Consider the following 22,582-nt stretch of genomic DNA (forward strand, 5'->3'; position numbering starts at 1 on the left):
CTAGGTGCAGCGTGTTTACAAGATGGTAAGCCGGTTGCTTATGCATCTGGAGCGTTGACAGCGACCCAGAAAAAATATGCTCAAATCGAGAAGGAGCTACTGGCGGTAGTTTTTGCCTGTAATAAGTTTCACGATCATTATTAAGGAAGACAAGTAACAATTGAGACGGACCATAAGCCCCTAGAAACCCTTTTCAAAAGATGCCTGTTTACAGTTCTCAGCGATTGCAGAAGATGATGATGCAGCTTCAGTGTTATGACCTGAGTGTTGTTTATAAGAAAGGAACCGAGTTATACATCGCGGACACGTTGTCCTGTGCACATTTGGGAGAAACTATGGCAGATGAGGAAGATGAATTCGAAGTTTTGATGGTCACTCCAATTGCACCTTGGAAAATGGATGAACTAAAGAAAGAAACAGCTTCTGACCCGGTATTGGCCAAGCTGATAGCCACCATCGATAGTGGCTGGCCCGAATTGTTGAAAGAAACAGACACAGAGCTACAGGTATTCTTTAACTTTAGAGAGCAACTAATTGTGCAAGATGACATTGTTTTTAAAGGTGAAAAGATAGTGGTTCCATCTTCTTTGGGGTCTGAATACCTCAACCAGATTCACCAAGGGCATCCTGGTTCGGAAGCCATGAAGAACAGAGTGCGTGATATATTTTATTGGCCAGCTTTGTCCAGAGACGTTGAAGCCTTGTTGCCACAGTGCTCTGTTTGTAATGCCTATCGTCACCATCAACAAAAAGAGCCTCTCAAGATTCACGAAGTTCCAGTTCGACCCTGGTCTGTTGTTGCATTTGATCTCTTCACGTGGAATGGATCAGATTATCTTATAACAGCAGATTCATATTCTGGTTGGTTTGAGTTAGATACCTTAAACAGTGGGACATCATCCAGGACAGTTATTCAAAAGTTGAAGGCGCACTTTTTGAGATTCAGAATACCAGACGAATTATTCACAGATAATGGCCCTCAGTACTCAAGTTTGGAATTTAGAGAGTTCTCCAACGAATGGGGTTTTGTACACAAGACCAGCAGTCCTGGGTTTCCCCAAAGTAACGGCCTTATCGAGAGAGCAGTTCAAACCTCCAAGAGAATGCTGGATAAGTGCAAGCATGACGGAACTGATCCTTACATAGCACTTCTCAATCTAAGAAATACACCTCGTGATCAAATTCTTGGTTCTCCAGCACAACGCCTTCAAGCCAGAAGATTGAAATCCAAGTTACCGACACCCTCTCCATTGCTTGTCCCAAAAGTGATTGATCCTTTGTCAGTGAATGAGCAGTTGTTGCAGAAAAGGTTACAGCAAAAGAGATATTTCGACAAGTCAGCACGTCCTTTACCAAGTCTTCAAATCGGTGATAAAGTGCGAGTTCAAACACCAGTTGGGCATGCACGTTTTGGAGTTGTTAGAAGGTCACCAACACCTGAACAACCAAGATCGTATATCGTAACGGTGAACAGTAAGGATTATTGACGCAACCGCAGGAATCTTTTAAAAGTGGCTGAATCGGAGTCAGATATGCGAAGCAGACGAGCAGACAGAAAACCGTTGCCTCCTCGTGATCATGTGATGACAAATGCAAAGAATCATGTTAGAGCAACTGCACCGTATGTTACTGTAACAAAGAGTGGACGTTTGTCAAAGCCAGTACAACGATATCAGGCATAAAACTTATTGGTAACAATCACTTTGTTAAATACATCCACTTCGTTAAATTGAAGGACAAACATAAGAAAAACTTATTATACAATGTAACAGCAACAGAAGATGCTGAAGAAGGAGATAGTGATGAGGCTGACAATTAAAAAAATGACTTGTAATACTATGCATACTGTACAAATAATGATTGGAAATGTTTACTCAACTAAAATTAAGTTCCAATTTAATTTCATTGTGTATATAGATTTTATAACCATTAACTGGATTTTGATCAGCCAAGTGTACAAATTGAACATTGATTGTTGCCCTCACATGCAAAAGCAACAACTTTTTTGTACAGTAATTGGGATATAATCATGGTACGAATAGTACCATGCACTTGTTCTCAATGTATTAATGAAAAACTGCACTTGTGTTTCAGGAGATAATATTTAGTATAAATACACATGCAATTTCTTATTTTCTCATTGAACAATATGCCATTTCCTATACATACAAATGTTTAATTTGCGAATAATATTCTCAAACAAAAATTCAATTAAACACCATTTAAAGGTTTTGCATTTTTCAATTAAATTCATTTGCACCTACACTTTTATGGAATCATATATTTTTATCATGTTTCTTGATTACCTACATTAATTAATTACATTTTACAACTAACACAATCACATACCAAACTGCAATTGCTACAGCAAAAGTGGCCAACAACCTGTTCCAAGTGTCACATCTAAACAATCTAAAGGAAATTTCCTCATGCATGAATAATCCAAGTTGCGGTAGTCCCTAATTTCCTCAGTGATCCCTTTCCTGTTCTTTGCTATGTCTTTATTATTATAATACAACACAGCCGTTGAGGCACATCCATCTCTGCCTGCTCGTCCAGTTTCTTGCATGTACTCCCTAACAGTTCTAGGTGGTCCAATATGGATAATGTTTCTCATTGAGGGCATATCCACCCCCATGCCCATTGCAACTGTGGCAAAAACAACTCTCAACTTTGAACCAGGGTGTGCAAGTTCGTTCAAAATATGTTCCTTCATGGTAGCAGTTTGTGGCGAGTGGAATTGGGAGATTAATCGATTCTCAGGAATTGTGTCTGCACCAGTTGGAAAATATTGCTCCTTGCCTAAAATTCTTTCAAAGAGCCTATATGCAAATCCACACCATCTTAAGTTGAGATAAATAATTGTCATGGGAAATTCAGTTTTTTGTTCTAATAGCTTCATTGCAATTGGTGTTAAAATTTCTTCATATGATTCAATATCTGGACCATTCCTGAAAACCTTTTTGAAGAAAATATTTGTTCTGTTTAAGCTTCCTACAACTTCCAGTGGATTCCTCATGTGCAAGGTGCTCTTTATTACTTCTCTATCTTTTTTGCTTGCAGTTGCAGTAAGTGCTAAGACTGGAACTGATGGGAAAAAAGAGCACAGCATACCAAGATAGGAATAGTCAGTCCTAAAATTATCACCCCTAAAACATAAAAATATTTCATGTTTGGTGGTATGTGAACATAAAATTGAATAATTAAACATTCACTAAAATCAGTCAGTTATATATAGTTTGGAACAAATTTTCAAACAAAAGAATATTGTTTAACTTACCACCCAAAAATGCAGTGAGCTTCATTGACAACAATAACTTTGACCGATTTTTGGTATGGCAAAGACTGGAATAAATCCATTCCTGTTTTTGACGACAAACATGCCTCCGGATGAAGAAACATGATGTCAAACAATGCGTCCTTGATATCAGGTGCCTCACAGAAACTGGTGGAATCTTTTTCAAGAAATACTGCTTTCAAATCCGCGCCGTTATTTAGCTTTCTTAGTTGATCACAAATAAGAGAATTTAGAGGTGAAACAACAAGAATAACAGGAGTATTTAGGCTTAATTCACGACCTAATTGTATTTGTTCAAAGATATTTTGTTTGTTCAGCAATGATGGCAGCAATTGGTATATCAATGATTTTCCGTAACCTGTAGGTAAAACAGCGACACAGTCTTTCTTTTTATAAAGCGCCTCCAAGCACTTTACTTGTTTTGGCTTCAAATTTATATTGTTATAAATAACACTTTTATTGATAGCAGTATGAAGACAAGACAAAAAACCCATGCTTTCTATTCTTTATTCGATTCAACCTCGTACTTGTATTCGATTAAGCCTGCGATTAATTACCCACCCCACTTAGTAGAAGAATTCCTTTAGGGTCACATGACCAGCCCATACCAGGGTATTTTCTCCCCATGGGTAAAGACCCTGGGTACGAGGTTGAACATGAGTATGGGCAACATGAACCAAATTACTGTTATTATTAAAATTTATTGCAAATTGGCAAGGCATTTCACCAATATTTGTTGCCCAATAGGGGAATTAATAAAATATTTGCCCAAAAAATCAAATACCCCACATACGTATTGCTTGATCTTCCCCCTATTGGGCTTAACATTGATGGGTGCATTAAAAGTAGGTATTCATAAAAGGAGTGTGTGATACAAGAGCTAGCTACAAATTTATATCAATATTTATGGACTTACCACAAGCCCAAAATTATCTCGAAAATAACTTATTTGTTAATAGGGAACTGGTCGATGTCTCTGTGACAACGGCGCAGATGACTCTTGTAGCCTTTACACTTTTTATATCATGCAGTACAACCCCCAACCTTGCATGTGACGTAAAAATCAGGATCGTGATGATGATACCGCCCATAATGGTTAACAATCAATGCCATATTAAGCACAACAAATGGCATGCGATTGCCTGAACATATTTCACAGCTATAGAGCATAGCCATTTTTCTACACAATTATGAGTTACATTTACTTTTTTAAATTTTACGTCCAGCCATTGCTCTCTGCAGTCAGTGATATTAAACTGGAAATCTGGAATTATAATATTGGACAGTCTTAGGAGGGAAAAACTGAAATACCGCACGATTCTTGTGGCATAAATTTTAAATTTACATATAAAAGAAGAACATTGCCTTTTCTGGAACTATTTACAAGACTCCCGGATATGTAGGTGAACCTATAAATGGAGATGATTTTTTTCAATTGGAAATGTGGATGGTTGAGCGCTTGGTCGGAGGAATTAAAGAAGTGAAGAGATTCCGCACTTTATGGTCGAAAGAAACAAGCCAGGTCTTGCCAGTATATTTATATTGAGTTAACAAATGCTCTCTTTTTGTCTGTTTTTCCAAATAATTAGCCTCTTGAAGGATCAAAAAGTTTAAAATGACTTTCTGGATTAATTTTTTATATTATTTATTAAAAAAGTAATATTTTTTGTAGTAAAACAGCTCATAATTTGAGCTACAAAACTCGACGTTGCTATCATGCTATGGCAACAAAAAAACAAGACGCGATTACTCTCAAAATGATTTCCAAACAAATTCAAATTTATAAAGACTGATATTATTGGTTGACTGCACCATTAAGAATTAGAAAAAAGGGTGCAAGAAAAATGATAAAGAAAAAATAAGTGCAAAATATGATCAAGAAAGGATGGATCATGATGTGACCATATTGCTTTGCAAAACAACTTTACATTTACGGCCAGGCATGTATGCGGATTTGACAATGGCATCGCTCTCTCGTTTTCAAATGGACATCTTCAAACAATTAGCGCTGCTGGCCTCTCCTCTGCCCTGCGTCATCCCAGTATCCATGATTCAAACTTAAAGGACCATGTTTATGAACTTATTCAGCATTCATGGGCACCGTCAACCAAACAAACCTACACTGCTGGCATAAAACAATTCATTTCATTCTGCCTTGCAACTGAACTTACCATGCTCTACTTTGTCGGCCATCTATCCAAAAATCTGCTCTACTTCATCGGCCATCTAGTCGGAAATCTGTTTCATATTCAACTGTTAAAACATACTTAGCTAGCGTGTCTTACTTCCACGTAATTTTTCAAATCCCATTCAACATGGGGAGCATGCAAATATTAGAGAAAAGTCTGAAAGGTCTGAAGCACCTCAAGGGTGAAAAATTGTGGGATTGACGGCCTATCACTGTGACCAAACTCGAGTCCCTGCATTCTGCCCTACGTCCTCAGTTTGCAGACTGTTTAGACAATGTGATGCTTTGGGCCACCTTCACTCCGGCCTTTTTTGTTTTCCTGCGCTTTAGTGAATTCACATGTAATTCTCCATTTAATCCTGAGTGCCACCTATTCCCCAATGACATTATTTTCCACCCAAATATCCTCCACGCGGAATATTAGGATGTCTTGATCAAGCATTCAAAAACCGACCCTTTTGGTTGTGGATGCTGTTTAATAATTGGCTCATCGCCTTTTAAGCGTTTATTAAAATAAACTCTGCCCGGTTTGAGCTATGAAAACATATCTACTCCAGTCATCATCTGGCCAAACAACTCGTCCACTGATCCTTCCTGCAAACTCATAGCCTGCCGTATGTTTTGTTCTGTAATGCTACCACGGCAACTGCACAATATCTTCGAATCTGTTTGTTCAAGGACGCACTCACACACAATTGCCGACCACCTTCTGGACAACACTTCATTTGTACGGGTCATTTTGATGAGGACGAGGAGTTTTTTAGAAGGAAGAAGCCAGCGAGTAAAAATAGGTGCGAGTTTATCATCTATTAGGTCCTGTCCTTCTGGAGTCCCTCAGGGCTCTGTCATCTCACCAACAATGTTTAATGTCTATGTTAACGATCTTGAAGATTGCATTCCCAACCATTTGCAGATTAATACATACAAATATGCAGATGATTGCACTCAGGATGAGGCAATCTCATATTGCTCCACTGGCAACATGCAAACGGTGTTAGATGCAACGAATGACTTGGCACTTAGAAACAAGATGGAACTTAATATAAAAAAGACTAAAGATATGTGGATTTGCTTCAAAGAAGGAATTCCTGCACCACCTTCACTTATGATTGGTAATGATACAATTGAAAGAGTAAAAATGTTCAAGCTGCTGGGCTTTTGGTGTAGCAATACCCTTAAATGGAACACACACGTTGAAGAAATTACTAAAAAGGCAAACAAACGTTTATTCCACCTCCGGGAATGCCGCCGAGCAAACTTACCGACGGAAGTAGGTTTAACTTGTTATTTCACAAAAATTAGGCCGGTTTTGGAATATGCAGCCCCAATTTGGAGTGGTTTACTACAATATTTAATAGATGAGGTAGAGAACATTCAAACTCGAAGTCTAAAAATACTTGCTTTGCCGTCTGACCCATTTCAGTCTCTTGAACAGCGTCGTGACATGCTACGTGAATACAAGAAAATTATGGATAATGAAACGCACCCTTGCAGGAAATACATACCAGATATTGTGACAACAACATATGATCTAAGAACTCTACCGCAGTTCTTCTGTCATACCAATAGGTATAAACTATCGTTTATTCCAAGGACTAATGCACTATTATAGACAATTTTAAAATCGTAAATTTATTATATTTGTATATATACATAAATTTTAATCATATTTAGTAATTGGAAATCCATTTATACCTAAGATGGATAAATAAACTATTATTATTATTTTGGTTGAAAACGCGACCTGATGACCTGACCTAGAGACTCGATGGGTCAGTCAGACAATATTTGAGTCGAGCTGACTGACCTGAACAGGGGTCCGCCTGTTCCTCTGTTATCTAGAGGTCCACCTGTTTCTCTAGAAAAAACTATAGTTTTTGCATGCTCTGTCGGGTTTTACTTACCTTACTGTCTCAGTATAACTAATGGTGGTCCCTAGATCATCAGGTCTCAACTCATTGAACAACATGCACAGAGCTGGCTCACACCCTCTGCAACTTAGAGGTCCTCCTGTTCCCCTAGGAAAAACTTAGGTTAATTAGAGCCTCTAGACCTTTTTTCGAGTGCTTCCTGCCCAAATTATATGCCACAAAAATGTCTCATTGTGTTGTTCCTTTGTGAGTTGCCAGACGTTCAAAATCCTTATAAAGAATCTCAACATATAAACTACATTAATGTATATATACTTTCTCTTCAAAAAAACATATTTGCAGGATGCATGTATGGTAATGCTGTAATACTCACTGCATATACATTATTAAATATCGTTTACTCAAACTCTCCTTTTGTATTATATGCAAGCTTCATGAAACTAATTATGGTGTACAGTACTATAGTAAAATTGATGCCACAGAATAGTCGTAATGACCCCAAATAAGAGTAAAATCGATGCTAAAGAAGAGTTCAAATGACCCCAAATGAGAGTAAATTGATGCCAAGGAAGAGTTGAAATGACTCAAAATAAGAAAAAAATCGATGCCAAAATGGAGTCAAAATCACTCCAAATGAGACTAAAATCAATGCTAAAAAAGAAGAGTCAAAAGACTCCTAATAAGGGTGAAATTGATGCTAAAGAAGAGTCGAAATGACTCCAAATAAGAGTAAAACGATGCTAACGAAGAGTCAAATGACTCCAAATAAGAGTAATATTGATGCCACAAAATAGTCGTAACCCCAAATAAGAGTAAAATCGATGACAAAAAGGATTCAAAATGACTCCAAATAAGAGTAAAATTGATGCCAGAGGAGAGTCAAAAATCAAAATGACTCTTTCAAAACGACACTTTTGAGGAGTTAATTTGCATTCTAACTCTTGCAAGAGTCATTTTGAAACGACTCCATGGGTAGTCAAAATGACTCTAGTTAAAGGGTTAAAACGAATCTTTGCAGGTGTCAACCCAAAATGAGTCAAAATGACTCTCTTCAAGAGATCGTCCTAGGGTTAAGAAAACAACTCTTTTGAATTAGCAGTGCAGTAACCATGGTAACACAGGGATGTTACGCATAATTTTTTTTTTCATTTAGACATGAACTTGGAAGTTAAATATCTGAATGTCAAACCCTTGAAGAACTGACGGCTTTGGAGGGACTTTACATCCTGAGTGAATTTGAACAACGCTTAGTTTTCAAGAAGAAAATTGAGATTATTAGCCGTTTGCTAGAGTGCGGTGCCGAAAATAAACATGTTGGGCTTACAGCGAAGATTTCGGATTCCTGGTTGCCGGATCAAAGACAGCAGCTCTTGTACGACTGGCAGAATGATGAACCTATTCGGGAAATTGTGGCAACTGAAGAATTAAATAACCTAGTTACCAAGTGGTTGCCCAAAGAGAGAGAGATTTTTCACAATTGGCAAAACGATGAGCCTCTGCAACAGATAGGCCGTGGGCATAAGAGATCTGTCGATGAAGAGAATGAGGGTGCAAGCGCATCAAACGAGGTTAGTGATAGCAATTATTTTACAGTAAATGACCTGAAGCAAGTAAATGTTAAAAAGTTTAGAACCACCAGTGTAAGGTTTGCTGATTTGGAACTCTATCAATTTCACAATCAACTTTAATGACATTTTTGGAACTTTGCTAAATACTATCATGCAGATAACTCTGAGCGCGATCAAATCTGTTTTGTGTTACAATCGCCTCAGCTCAAGACTCCTATTTCACTTCCATGTATGCCATTTTCTCGTCTTACAATCAAACACGTTTTAGCCGAATTTGAGTGTGCATTGTTCAATCTAATCGGGAATTTCGTTTGAATGATAGCGTCGGTATCAATTTAGTTCATGTTGAAATGCCAAACGGAGATACCGGGACAAAACATAGTGAAATTAATTTGGAAAAGCATTTAACTGTAAAAAGGTCTATAGTTCGAACTCAAAACGCGAATAATATTCGTTTGGCTAGGGCACTAGTTCTTTTGTATCAATAAAATTGAAAGCGATAATCGTTATAAAAGTATAGTTGATCATCCCTGGCCAATGCAAACACAATTAGCCTATGAATTACAGGAAAAAGCTACAGTTCCAATCCGCTCTTGTGGTTTAAATGAAGTGAAACAATTTCAAACGTATTTGTCTAATCAATATTGTTTCGAAGGAGCATCAAAATGCCATAATTTATTCCGATCCCCAGAAAGAGAAAAGAATTTATTTGTTTTTGCATGAAAATCATTATGACGTTATAACTAGCATGCCTGCCTTTTTTGCTCGTCATTTTCGCTTTCCATTTTGGGTAAGTGTCTTTATTGTGATCTTTTTGTAAAATGGAGTAAACTGAGGTGTGATTTTTGCATCACTGCAATGAAACTTGTTGCTCTACATGCGCAATGTCTATGTGCAAACTGAGAGTCACCAATGTTATATGCAGCCCGTAAGGGAAAAAAACACAAGACATAAATGAAGGAGCGAATCTTCTTGACACAGAGGCGAACGATGAAGACAACTCGCCTCAAAGTGAGTACAATCAACTCCTGTTCTTTGACTTTGAATGTTGTCAAGAAAACAGAAATCATGAACCCAACTATGCATAGTCCAAAACGAAGCAGGAGAGGAGTGCATATTTAAAGGGATAATACGAAAAATGAGTTTTGTGAGTGGTTATTTACTAGGGAGCATGCAAACTGTATTGTATTAGCCCATAATTTTCGAGGCTATGACGGTTATTTTATTCAACAATTCCTACACAAGCATGGCGTTGATTTTCGATGTTATCAAGAAAAGGGGCCAAAATCCTTACCTTAAATGTCCCAATATTCAAGATTAAATTCATCGACTCTCTCAGTTTCATACCCAGGAGACTTGCTGATTTTTTAAAAACCTTTGGTCTCTATGAGCTTGCAAAAGATTATTTCCCTCACCTTTTCAACAAAAAGGAGAATGAACATTACGTTGGGCCAATACCTCCAAGTCCATTTTACTATCCTGATGGAATGATTCCTGATGAGAAAGAAAAGTTTTTGGAATGGCATAACAGTTAAAAGAAAACAATTACATGTTCAATTTCCAACAAGAAATTCAAACTTACTGTTGTTCAGATGTTGATATTCTACGACGTTGTTGCTTAGAATTTCACAAACTGTTTCGTCATGTTACGGGTATCAACCCGTTTGAGAAATGTCTCACCATTGCATCAGCCTGCAATTTGGTGTTTCGAATGAATTTTCTGAAAGAAAATACTATTGCGGTATTGCCGTCATCCCCCCTCATGGCTATCGTCCGAAAGACAAGCAATCGACTCTTGCTCTAAAATGGGTAACCTATCCTGCCGAAAAGAATGATATTTACATCCAACATGCCCGCAATGCCGGTGAGAAACGTGTTGGAAATTATCTGCTGAATGGTTATCATGAAGAGACCAACATAGCCTATGAAATCAATGGTTGCTTTTGGCACGGTAGGTTGTTAACCTCATCATTTCTTTCTATGCTCATGTCTAATATTTTGTTTATTAAACTTTTGCAGGATGTTTAAAATGTTATGCCAGAGATATGTTGAACAGTGTTAATGGTAAAACCATCAAGCTACAATGGAGAAGACGAGTTACCTGAGAGATCAGGGCTTTATTGTTGTAGAAGTATGGGAGTGTGACATCATGCAAGTATTAAAATATGACGAAAATATGAAGAATTACTTCAAAAATTACAATATAGTTGATCCTTTAGAACCTCGTGATGCTTTCTTTGGTGGTCAAACCAACGCTGCCAAACTATTTCACGAATGCAAAGATGGCGAAAAAGTAAGGTGTTGTATGAATCTTTGATTAAAGTACAACTTTTAATGTACAACTTTATTGTACAACTATTAACGACTTTTTATCATGACGTCATAAAGACGTCAGCTATTTAGATTTCACTAGCTTATATCCCTGGGCAACCAGACCCAGTGTACCCATTCCGACTTCGAAAGAGCTATTCAAGGTGACTGTGGTGCAGTGTTGAGTTAGAAAAGGCCGTAGAAAAAGGTTACGTAACCTTGCAACTCCACAAAGTATGGCATTTTCCACAACAATCTGAAGAACTGTTTAAAGATTATATCAATACGTTTCTGAAAATCAAACAGGAAGCGAGTGGGTATCCAAAGAACTGCACAACAGAGGAACAGAGACACCTTTACATTGAAGAGTACTACGAGCGAGAAGGAATCCGTCTGGACTCATGCAAAATCGAGCATAATCCTGGGCTTCGTGCATTGGCAAAATCGATGTTGAATTCATTTTGGGGTAAGTGTAATGCTACAAACAATGCAGTACACAGTAATCTTTTTTTCCTTGTCATTGACGAATTTTATCTCACTTTTTAGGAAAATTTGCACAACGTCCTAATATGACGAAAGTAGAATTAATAAAAGACCCACAAGTTTACTTTGAGTACCTAACTTCAGATGAAATCAACGTTCTCGACGCAAAATTCATGAATGATGAATTGATCGAATGAATTCATTAAGAGAATAACGAAAATTTCATCCCACCAAATTCAAAAATGAATGTTGTCATTGCTGCTTTCACCACTGCCTACGCTTGCCTCAAACTCTACGAGGTTCTGGACCAACTTCAAGAAAGAGTTCTGTATTACAATACTGACTCAGTGATATTTGTCAGTAAACCTGGTGATCCAATGCCTTCCACTGGTCCGTACCTCGGTGATATGAGGTATCACATTGAATTACACCGCAAGGCAAAATGTTAACTTTGAGGTGATTTGTGCTTTGGTATACCTTCATGCAAAGATTACTCGAAACACCAAAACAAAGTATATAGAGACCAAACGAATGAAAAAGGACTACTGTATGGTATATTACAAACGTGTTATTATTGATGAATACAAAACACTTCCTTTCGGATTCTAATTACATAGAACATTTTTGTAAAACTAGGCTATATTGTCTTTATGAAAGTTTTATATGTTTAAACAAATGTCAATAAATGAAGTGTTGCAGATTTAGAGTGTTATTATTAGAGTCTTTCTCAATTCTTTTACATTTTGATGTTTCCCTTGCTTTTCGGATAATCACCAATTTGATTCGTTGGAGTACCATAGAATGACTAGTTGTTTTCTTGATTTTGGATTCCTGTATCTTATGCAGTTTTTATGACCCTTAATATTTTTCTTCTTTTTAATTTAATGCCACTTTTCTTTAGATCATTTATCCCAGTTGATTTGGGGCATAAAACCTCTTTCTTTAAGGATGCTTTAGGAGAGAGCGACTTGTGTGCACACTTGGATGGCAAGTTGCAAACTGAGGATACAGTTTAAAGTAATGTCATTTTATACAAATGGTTTTCATGATTACAGTAAACACACTTATTACAAAAACCTAAAGGTCTCTTCTTTTAGCAATCGTCTTTGATCTGTACAAAAATTACTTCTCCAATCATCACATGTGTACTTGAACAGCTCAGGACCGTCTATACACCGTCTTTGGGTTTCAGTAAAAGCCTCTGTGACCTTTGTCTTCAAGATTTTTGACAATGTCTCGTCGAAATACATACATAACTGTTTGTCCTTTTCCATAGTGAGACGTTGATTATTTGTCTGAGATAAATTTTCCATAATACAGCAATCACAATTTTCAACCACAAGTTGTGATATCATCATTGATATCTCTTTTGCATAACACTTTAGCAGTTTGTTTTTGATACATTTTAGACGATGATTTATCAAAAACATTTTGCTGTCCATATCCACAGGTTTGTATGGAGACATCTTTCTTTCACAGTTCGATCGTTTTTTTAATGTTACGCATGTTTTATACCACACGTACATGGTCAACATATTCAGTGTGAGACAAGACCCATGGTGTAAACATGGGTAATTCCTTTAGAAAAAGTCAAGAAAATCACAACAGGCAGAAGATGTTTAGGTTAGGCATAAGCTTTGGTCGCAACGGTAAAACAGTAAAACCATTAAAAACTACAAGCCAGTCGACAATGTGGAACGAGACATTGTTCAATTGCAAAGTGAGAGGCATGAAAGTATTGAAAACGTCGACCAGTAAAAGCCAATCCCTCATTTCACGCCTGAACATGAACGAAAACTTATCTAGTGTTTATTATAATCCTAAGCGTACTGGAGGGTTTGGTGAAGTGAATCGTTTGTATGATGATGTTAAAAAGGAAGGAAAATTTAGAATAAGCCAGAAGAAAATTGTTGAAGTATGTTCTCGTATATCCGATTAAACAAAAATAGACTAGTGATGATTAATGTAATAAAGACTAACCATATAGACTAACCAAAAATAAGACCACAGTAATCGAAAATAGATTCAGATATAAATACATATATATAAATAAGTGTAGAGAAAACTATGTAACCAAAAAGGGATACTCGGACTGAACAGTCACATACCATACCATAAAACTATATTCATTCTCTTATGAAAACTGTATTCCATTTATAGTAAAATAACTGTGTAAAGATAGATTAATCCAAATTGCTGTTATCATATAAATACGAGTGACTCTTTAACAAATACATTAGATGAAAAAGCTTCCAAACCTTGTATGTTGTGCTTCTGACCCAAGAGAGAGATGGCAACATTACGAAACTTAACAGGTTATGAGCCCAGGAAAGGGCTAATCTTCGATGAAGACGAAAGCAAGTATGAGTTATGGAAAGTTAAGTTTTTGGGGTACATGAGACTCTAGAAGCTTTACCAAATATTCATCCCTCCTGAAAATGAGGAAGAACTAGATGCGGCAAAGAATGCAGATGCATTCGCCGAGCTAGTCCAGTGTCTGGATGATAGAAGTCTGTCTCTTATAATAAGAGAAGCAAAAGATAATGGTAGGCGAGCCCTTGGCGTTCTTAGAGAACATTACCAGGGAAAAGGCAACATTACCAGAAATTTGCGACAAAATGGCCTCTGACTTTGCTTTTTAATGTATTCATATCGTTCAAAATGGCTGCCCGTTTATTAGGAATTGTATAGGAGAAATAAACATAATCAAAATTTCGATGTTTGTGGTAATATGTGTACAATTTGCCGACCTCTTAATGAAATCAACAACACCCCCTGAATAATGTTGAATATTATTTAACGAAATTGAGTATGCACACGACTCGCAAACTCAAAGTTTATGATAATAGATTTCCCCTATTAAAAACAGACATATTTGCGTTAAAATGCTAAAATCGCCTACTTTCTCTGCCCAACAGCCGATTCCCTAATCGACGAATATCATCTGCCGACCTCTGGTAAAAATCATCCATATAAATACTACAAATATCACCAAATATAATCCTTTATAAACTGACACACGATCCGCAAAACTTTGTTGAAAATACCAATAATTCATGGTCCAGACAACAACATAATTTAGCGACATGCACAAACGTTTTGTAAACATCTTTTAAGCAAAACTAAAACGACCCTTCAATATATCTCTTCTGGCAGCCATGTTTACATGTGTATTTTTAACCGCTTAACAGTGCCACAGTGGGCTCTTTTCCTTATTTACCCGCGGTTTTTCAAAATGTTGTCAAGGTTGACTTGTCATGAAGACAACAATTTTAAAAGAAATTTGCATATTGTCGAACCTCCTCTTTCATATATCAGGAAGCAGAATGCAAACAGATTTGAAATTGCGTTTGCTGTGGAAATTTCATATATTTTATTGCAATTATGGCATAGTATGGTCAACAGAAAAGATAGCGAAGGTAATTCGTCTGATTATATTGACATGTTGAATAGTTCCATCCCATGCAGATGGTTCCAGATAAGCAGAACAACTGGGTTTAGAATTAATGGGAGATTGCGACGAGAAGCCGGTGCTGTTGTGGCAAAGTATAAAAATGCTGGAGGTGGGAAAATCAAACAGCTCAATGACAGTATATTTACATTGAGCATTTTAGTGAGTGAATTGGAATCAGTTGGAGAGGTACAAGATGACTTGAATCAAGCTAATATAGAACTGAAGGAGTGGCGGGAAAAATGTGAAGACTTGCAGAAAGAGAAAGAAACTTTACTGAAAGAAATGGCAGAGGCATTAGCCAGGAAAGATGAAGAAATAGAAAGTGCAAATGAACAAGTCTTAAATTACATTGAGAAAATAGCACAGTTGGAAAAATCAAATTTTGTTTTGCTTAATTTTGGTAAAAAAATTAACCAGCTGGGTAAACGACAAAAACTAAGAAGAATAAAGGAATTAAAGGATAGGGCGGACATTGCATTGTGGTTTCTTCAAACCCATGGGTTGGAAGTGTCCTGTCTTAAAATGAAGGAGTCTGAAACAGGAAACGTATTTACATTTGATTATAATGAGAAAATTACTCCAGATGACGATGAAAGCCTTGAAGAGCTTTTATTTTTGCTTGACAAGTTTTGTGCAAGTGATGAACTATATCATGAGCTAACAGTATTCTGCGATGATCTTCCAAGATCATATTTAATTAAACAGAAGCGATCTGACCTTAACAAACTCTGTCATGTCGAAAGTGTCCCAGGCAACTTTCCAGGAGCACAAATTTCATTTTCTACAACACTTAAAGGACACATAAAGCAATTTCTTGAAGATCACCCTGACTATTCACTGAATGAACCAATAAAGGTTAAAATAAGTGGTGACGGTGCGAAAATGTCCCGAACCACTAATTTTATGCTTTTGTCATTTGCATTATTGCAAACTGGTGATCGGGTGATGTCCTCTAAAAGCAACAGAACAATATGCGTAGTTAATGGCCCTGAAAAGTATGACACTTTGAAAGTATCAATGAGAGATGTCCTCAATGATATTAATACAGTTATACAAAATGGCGAAGTAAAGGTAGATGAAAAAGAAGTTAAGATTGAAATGTATCTAGGGGGGGATTACAAATTCTTGCTCATGATGAATGGGCTAAGTGGTGCATCATCAGATTATGTATGTCTTTGGTGTAAGGTATATAAACTTCACAGGTGGGAAATGTCTAAAGATCTTGATTTTTACAATACAGGGTCTGTAAAGAGAACTCTGTTGGAAATAAAAGATTTCCAGACCTCCAAGAAATGTTGCTGTATCAATCCCCCCTTGCTTGACATTGAACTTGATCATGTTATATTGGATGAACTACATTTGTTGTTGAGGATTACAGACAGGCTAACAGAAAATATAATAAATGAAGTCATGCAGAGAGATAGCAAAGCTGATTTCACAAAAAAAAGTGGAGAAGAAAAGGGAATTTACCTCAAACGACTTGTTTCTGTTATTAATGAGCTTGGTATTACTTTTGCAATTTGGGAAAAAAGGAATGCGGATGGAAAAGGTAGTGGTAGTTACGACTGGACTAGTCTGGTTGGCTCTGAAAAGAAAAAACTTATCCAACTCCTACCTCTTCAGCTTGAGACAAGGGATATTTTATTTCCAGAAACCAGATCTACCATAGTGAAACTGTGGAGAGATTTTGGCTCTCTCTACAAACTTATAAATACATCTGAGAGGCATGACAACCTTTTTCTCGATATCTTTCAACAATCAAAGCAATTTATCGAGTTATTTTGTTCTCTTGGTGGTTCTAGACTTGGGTATAATAAAGCGCGTGTTACACCCTACATGCATTCACTTGCTTACCACGTACCAATATTTATTAGAGATCACATATCGTTCAAGCAATTTACAGGGCAAGGTGTTGAAAGGAACAACGATGATGCAAAAAAGGTATTCTTCCAGAAATCCAACAAGTGGGATGGTGCTAGAGATGTTTTACTATTGGAAGCAAGACAGGAGCTACTTCAGAAATGTGAAAGAAAGAAACGAAAATATGAAAAACAGAACCATGATTATTGGGAAAAAGGAATTGTTGAATCTCAGAAAAAGCGAGTGCGATCCACAAGCAAAGCTATTGAATTGAACAATGAAAATTCAAGTACTGTTTTGAATGCACCACACACTGGTTTGAATGAAGAGCAAACCATTGATTACAAGAAAATGACAGTTAAACAATTAAGGCAAGAAATTAAATCAAAACATTTGCAAGTAAAGGGACTATCCAAATTGAACAAAAATCAACTTATAGATGTTTTAAAGGAATCTCAGACACTGTAAGTGATATATGCTTGACTTAACCCATTAAGCTCCAGAGCTTCCCAATTGACAAATAAAATCATCTGGTGTTCGTCAAGAAAAATATTAGGGTGCACTTGGGCTTAATGGGTTAATATACTAAGGTATTAGGTATACCTTGGGGTGTATTGAGCACTCTCTTAATAATTATTATTTATGGTCGATTACATGAATATTTCAGCGCAGGCAACAACTTGCCATGCAATTTACAAATGTTCAGTTCAGTTAACCGTATTGGAATTCAGGCCAAGCTGAAATTGAAAACTCCTAATGTAATCCGTATTATTGATAGTAATAGTTTGGCCTAATGAAAGAAGATTCCTTGGTTTAGTTTGTTACAGTAATATTGTAACCAGAAATTTTAGAAGAACATTTTCCCAATTTTATTATACAACATTTATGCACATTTACAGGTTAACACAACATTTTGTTCAATAGATTTCAAAAACACTTCAGGTTTATGTTTCTGCTATAGAGGCTGCTTTCCTGTTGACAGACATTGATATCTTTTCTAAGGGTATTAGAGGCCCCTTTTCAAGGGCCCCTTTGTTACCAACAATATAACGCTTTGGGTGAAATTTTAGTATAGGCTTCAATTTAACTGGAAAATCCACTGCGACACCCTGGCCCAATTCATCTAGATAATAGTCCCAAAATGGAGGCAAGCAGAATCTTGAAAAATCCTCTTTTTCATACAGCATATAGCAAGCACTAGCACTGATCCCCTTATTCCTGAACACATATCTAATGATATCGTTGTCTATTGGAACTTTTGTAATGAAGTTGGCACGGCATGACTTGGACTTCAAAATACCAAGAACAGCTTCGACAAAAGTTGCAGCTGCTGCATCTAACCGAGATTTGGTTATATTTGGTTCGGTGTAACTCCTTAAATAAAAATTGGCATTTTTAGAACAAAATTCAAGCCAAGGCCCAAGTACCGGTACTTTCTCTGAACATCCCAGCGGCATTGCCAGCTTGGATAAGTTAAGGGACATATTCATATATTTGTGTTCACAGACCATAAAAACAATCGATTTTAAAAGAAATTAATAATGCAAAACACAGATAATAAATATGCCCCCCTCACTTATCGAGGTGGCGACACCACAGGAACATCCCAAAGAAACAACTAGAAACATGTATATTGGATGTACATGTATATTTTTTCATTGACCCAAGGCAATTTGTATACTCAAAAACTAAGATTAAGTTTTTGAGAGCGTCAAAGAATCAAAATATATACATACAACCTTCTGAATGTTCAGATTAATTTAGTTGTGGAGACCAAGAATGACTAAATACTTGCCCTTCTAGTTAATATAAGTCTGAGAGTCAAATATTCTATAAATTGAGCACAAAATCGCAGCATAAATGCAAAATTCATACGATATGAGCATACACTCAATTTGTCCGCTATTCCATCACAGTTTGCACTTACCTAATTGCACAATCATTCAAATGTCCTGCAGGTTCCCAACTACACGTCCACGAAGGCCAGTTCTCCTTCATCTCCCTAGCAAGGTAAATGTTTGAAATCCGACGTGATATACAAACACGCAGACGATTTGTACCAAAAAAATTGTGTTTGTATACTGTATATCATATGGCATATGTGTTTATATAAATATAGAAACATTTATAATAATTTAAACAGATTATACCTCTTTCCCTTGCCGTTTAGATATAATTCTCTCCACTTTATAAATTTTCCTCTGCTTGTGAACAGATCGATGGAATAAATCAGCAGAACATAAGTTGTTCAATATTTTATAATCAATATTTGCCCGTGGCCTCTGTTGTTCCGCCATCTTGAAAATTTTGGTTGTTGTGAGCATGCTCGTTAGCGATTTCATGTATCCGCATACTAAAAATTCGCAGGCGCGGAATGTCGCAAATTTCTGGTAATGAGCCAAGAATCATTGCCTTATATACGCAGGGAATTAAAATATCGGTCGGTCACAGGACATTGTCCAACCCATTTGTGAAATTGTCCGACGTAAAGGGAAAAGCACCGGACATTCTGTCAGACCAAAGAAAAATTACCTCACAAAGTCTACCGTAGAAAAGTGGAAGTCTGATTTATCAGAATATTCGGCAGCGGAATGGTTAACATATGATGTTGATGCTGAAGGAAAGGAATCTTAAATGTAAATTTTGTATCATGTTCGAAGACAAAATCAAGAGCTTGCCCAATTACTCAGACATCTATATCAAAGGTTCAACGAATTACAGAGTTTCAGCAGTAAAAGATCACGCAAGGAATATCAATGGTGATCCACAACATCATCACACCGTAGCTCATGGTTATTTTCTGAAGGCCATGGAATAGAAATCGAACAGCGCGCAAACAAAATTGCAAAATCCTTCAACAAAGAAAATACTGATGTAGTGTCTGGGTTACAAAATCACAATAAAATGGATCCATCTACGTTACGAAAAACTAAAACTAAGTTCGAGACCGCATATTTCGTGGTCAAACAAGAATTACCCATCAGTACATGCAAAAGCATTCTGAACCTAGAATGTAAACATGGAGTTGAAATTGGTTCAAAATACCTTACAGATCCATTGGTGGGTACTTTCATAGACTTTATGGGGCAAGAACTTAAACACCAACTGAATGCTGATTTAGCAAAAGCCAAATTTTACAGTGTATTATGTGATAGATCCATGGATACCACTACCGTAGAAAATGAGGTATATTATAAGCTTTGTTCCCTTTTCAAAATGGGGTGCAACTTTTTCCTTTTTGATTGACATACGACTTATTGAAATGCGTCGCATAACCTCGATTGAATTCGACAGATGAGTTACATTCGTCTAACTCAGATGGCTAATGCAAAGAAAACGCATCTTCGAGTTATGCTATATAAATTAAAATAACTCGAAGACGCATTATGTTGCACAGTTTTATGCGATGTATATTCAACATATCTCGCAATGTAAAACTCAGCCTGCGCTGAAAACTCCCCATGCATGTATTAATAGACTCCTTAATTTGCATTGAGTATATATACTTTAGATTCTGCACCTGTTTCTAGGTAATCTACAGTCTTCATTTTGATCCACAACCTGTTGGATCCGATTCCGTGGAAGTAAAACTTTCATTCTTATGTGTGAAACAGGTAATTTGTTTGTACAATGTCAAGTTGTACATTTGTTCATGGGTATAATTTTCAATTCTGCCTATTGAAACAAACAGTATTTGTTAAGTTTTAGTAATGAATATTAAGGATCTACTTAACCAATGGCATGAGATCATGGATTTTGCTGTCGAAACGATCGGAGTGACCGGCCAATCATATCTTATCACATGGCGTAAGATATTTGGTGCACCAAGGAGTATAGGATGGAAAGATGCGCTTATCTTAGTCGAACTGTTATTTACTATCCCTGTATCTAAGGCCAAGTTCGAGAGAATGTTTTCCAAATTGAAGCACATCAAAACAAATTTCTGTTGTTCCCTTTCCCTCCAGAGGTTGGAAAACATTCTACGCATACTGGAAGAAGGTCCGACATGGGAGGAGTATGACCCACTGCCCGCCATTGAATTATGGAATTCAGCGAAACAACGGGGGCCACACAATGAGAAAGGAAAGCGAACATATACGGCACGCAAATCACACATCTGACTATGTCGTCAGATGAAAGCAACTGCGAGACTGCAGAAAAAGAAAGCCATGAAAGTAATAAAGACGACGAAGACGTGCAGGAAGAAAGTACAGAAGAAACGGAAAGTCAGAGTTTATTCTTCGATTCTGAGGAGGAACCATAAGAAACTATAATTAAACTAGAAGAACTATAATTAAAGATGATATGAACTATAGTGAACAATAACTTTGTGTTTGCGAAAAACAAAAAAGGCTTGCTGGGCTGTGTTACATTTGTAAAAAGTCTTCACATTATTAATTACACATATATAATTTATAGATAATGGACTGATATGATCTATTCTTCATTTTAAAAATGAATTTAGATTAAGTGGGCAATGAATTCTTGCAGCACTTTTAGGTGGCATACGATTCGTTTCAGTTGGCGCAATTTTTAGTTTTCAGAATTTCTCAAAGTGTTATTGTTCTACTTGCAAGCGTGGTTACGATCTTAAACAAATACATTTTTGCGCCAAACAAAACATAAAGCCAACGGACATAAAATTAAAAATGTCTGACCCATTCTGAAAGGCACCGGACATTTTGGCGGACGACACTGCTGACCGATATTTTAAGGCCTGTATACGGAACTGACTTCCTTGAAGATGGCAGAAAATGAGACTAACACAGAGTACATTATACGTGCAGAAACGGCTGTGACATCACTGAAGGCCGCTGAGGAAGTTATTAGCAAAGGATTGTTGGTCGCGATGGCACTCAAAGGTTTGCCTGCAAGCTACAAAACATTCTCCACGGTCGTAATACAGCGGGAGAAACAAATGACTTTTGCTGAATTTAAGATCGCTTTGCGAAATTACGAAGAGAGCGAGAAAACCAACAGAAAAGAAAACGCGAAGGACAACTTATGTACGTGAACCAAAAGCATAGCATAGCAGGCAGAAATTTGAAGGGAAGTGCTTTAAATGCAACAAGAAAGGACACAAGAGCTCTGATTGTTGGATGAGAAGTGTAACAGATGCAAGACTAACGCCTGTATTCTAAAAGCTCACTCACACTCAAACTCATTGAGTGGGAGATCTTAATCTGCTCATAACGTTTCAATGGCGGTATTTCCAGCCGAATAGGGGCTTGATTTTCAGTTATTTACCTTATATCTTTCCATCTATTAAGAAAAAACTTTCTCATTGATTAGCATTAACGAAATTTATATGTCACACTCAATGAGTATGAGTGTGAGTGAGCTTTTTGAATACAGGCGTAAGACCCACAACACGAAGGATTGTAGAAAAACGAAAGACAGTGCGAACATGGCAGCAGAGACACAAACATTTGCACTTACAGTAAAAGATCATGTAAATAGAGATAAAAGTTCACGAGGTAAGGTCGCAACAAATTTATCAAGTAGATATTGGGGCAACAAGTCACATGATTAATGATAAGTCAAAGTTTG

At 36.9% G+C, this 22,582-nt stretch overlaps 4 protein-coding genes across 4 annotated transcripts; 2 read left to right on the plus strand and 2 right to left on the minus strand.

Annotated features, from left to right (window-relative positions):
- The first annotated feature begins 200 nt into the window (after positions 1–200).
- LOC114544158 (uncharacterized protein K02A2.6-like) lies at positions 201–1,487 on the plus strand. The gene has a single exon (XM_028562875.1). It carries the CDS (start codon positions 201–203, stop codon positions 1,485–1,487), a length of 1,287 nt encoding a protein of 428 aa, XP_028418676.1.
- Positions 1,488–2,362: 875 nt separating this feature from the next.
- On the minus strand, positions 2,363–3,792 carry LOC114544170 (putative ATP-dependent DNA helicase Q1). The gene is made up of 2 exons (XM_028562885.1): positions 3,281–3,792; positions 2,363–3,149 (listed from the first exon to the last, which is right to left on the minus strand). The coding sequence occupies exons 1-2, from the start codon at positions 3,790–3,792 to the stop codon at positions 2,363–2,365; spliced, it is 1,299 nt and encodes a 432-aa protein (XP_028418686.1).
- Positions 3,793–14,953: 11,161 nt separating this feature from the next.
- Positions 14,954–17,500, plus strand: LOC114544180. Its single transcript, XM_028562892.1, has one exon. It carries the CDS (start codon positions 14,954–14,956, stop codon positions 17,498–17,500), a length of 2,547 nt encoding a protein of 848 aa, XP_028418693.1.
- Positions 17,501–17,976: 476 nt separating this feature from the next.
- On the minus strand, positions 17,977–19,329 carry LOC114544191. The gene is given in 3 exon segments (XM_028562899.1): positions 17,977–18,406; positions 18,960–19,030; positions 19,156–19,329. Coding segments are annotated over 3 exon segments (675 nt in total).
- Positions 19,330–22,582: the final 3,253 nt, after the last annotated feature.

The sequence above is a fragment of the Dendronephthya gigantea genome, unplaced genomic scaffold (assembly GCF_004324835.1).
Source record: "Dendronephthya gigantea isolate DGI-Jeju-01 unplaced genomic scaffold, DenGig_1.0 000004F, whole genome shotgun sequence".
NCBI classification, from domain to species: domain Eukaryota; kingdom Metazoa; phylum Cnidaria; class Anthozoa; order Malacalcyonacea; family Nephtheidae; genus Dendronephthya; species Dendronephthya gigantea.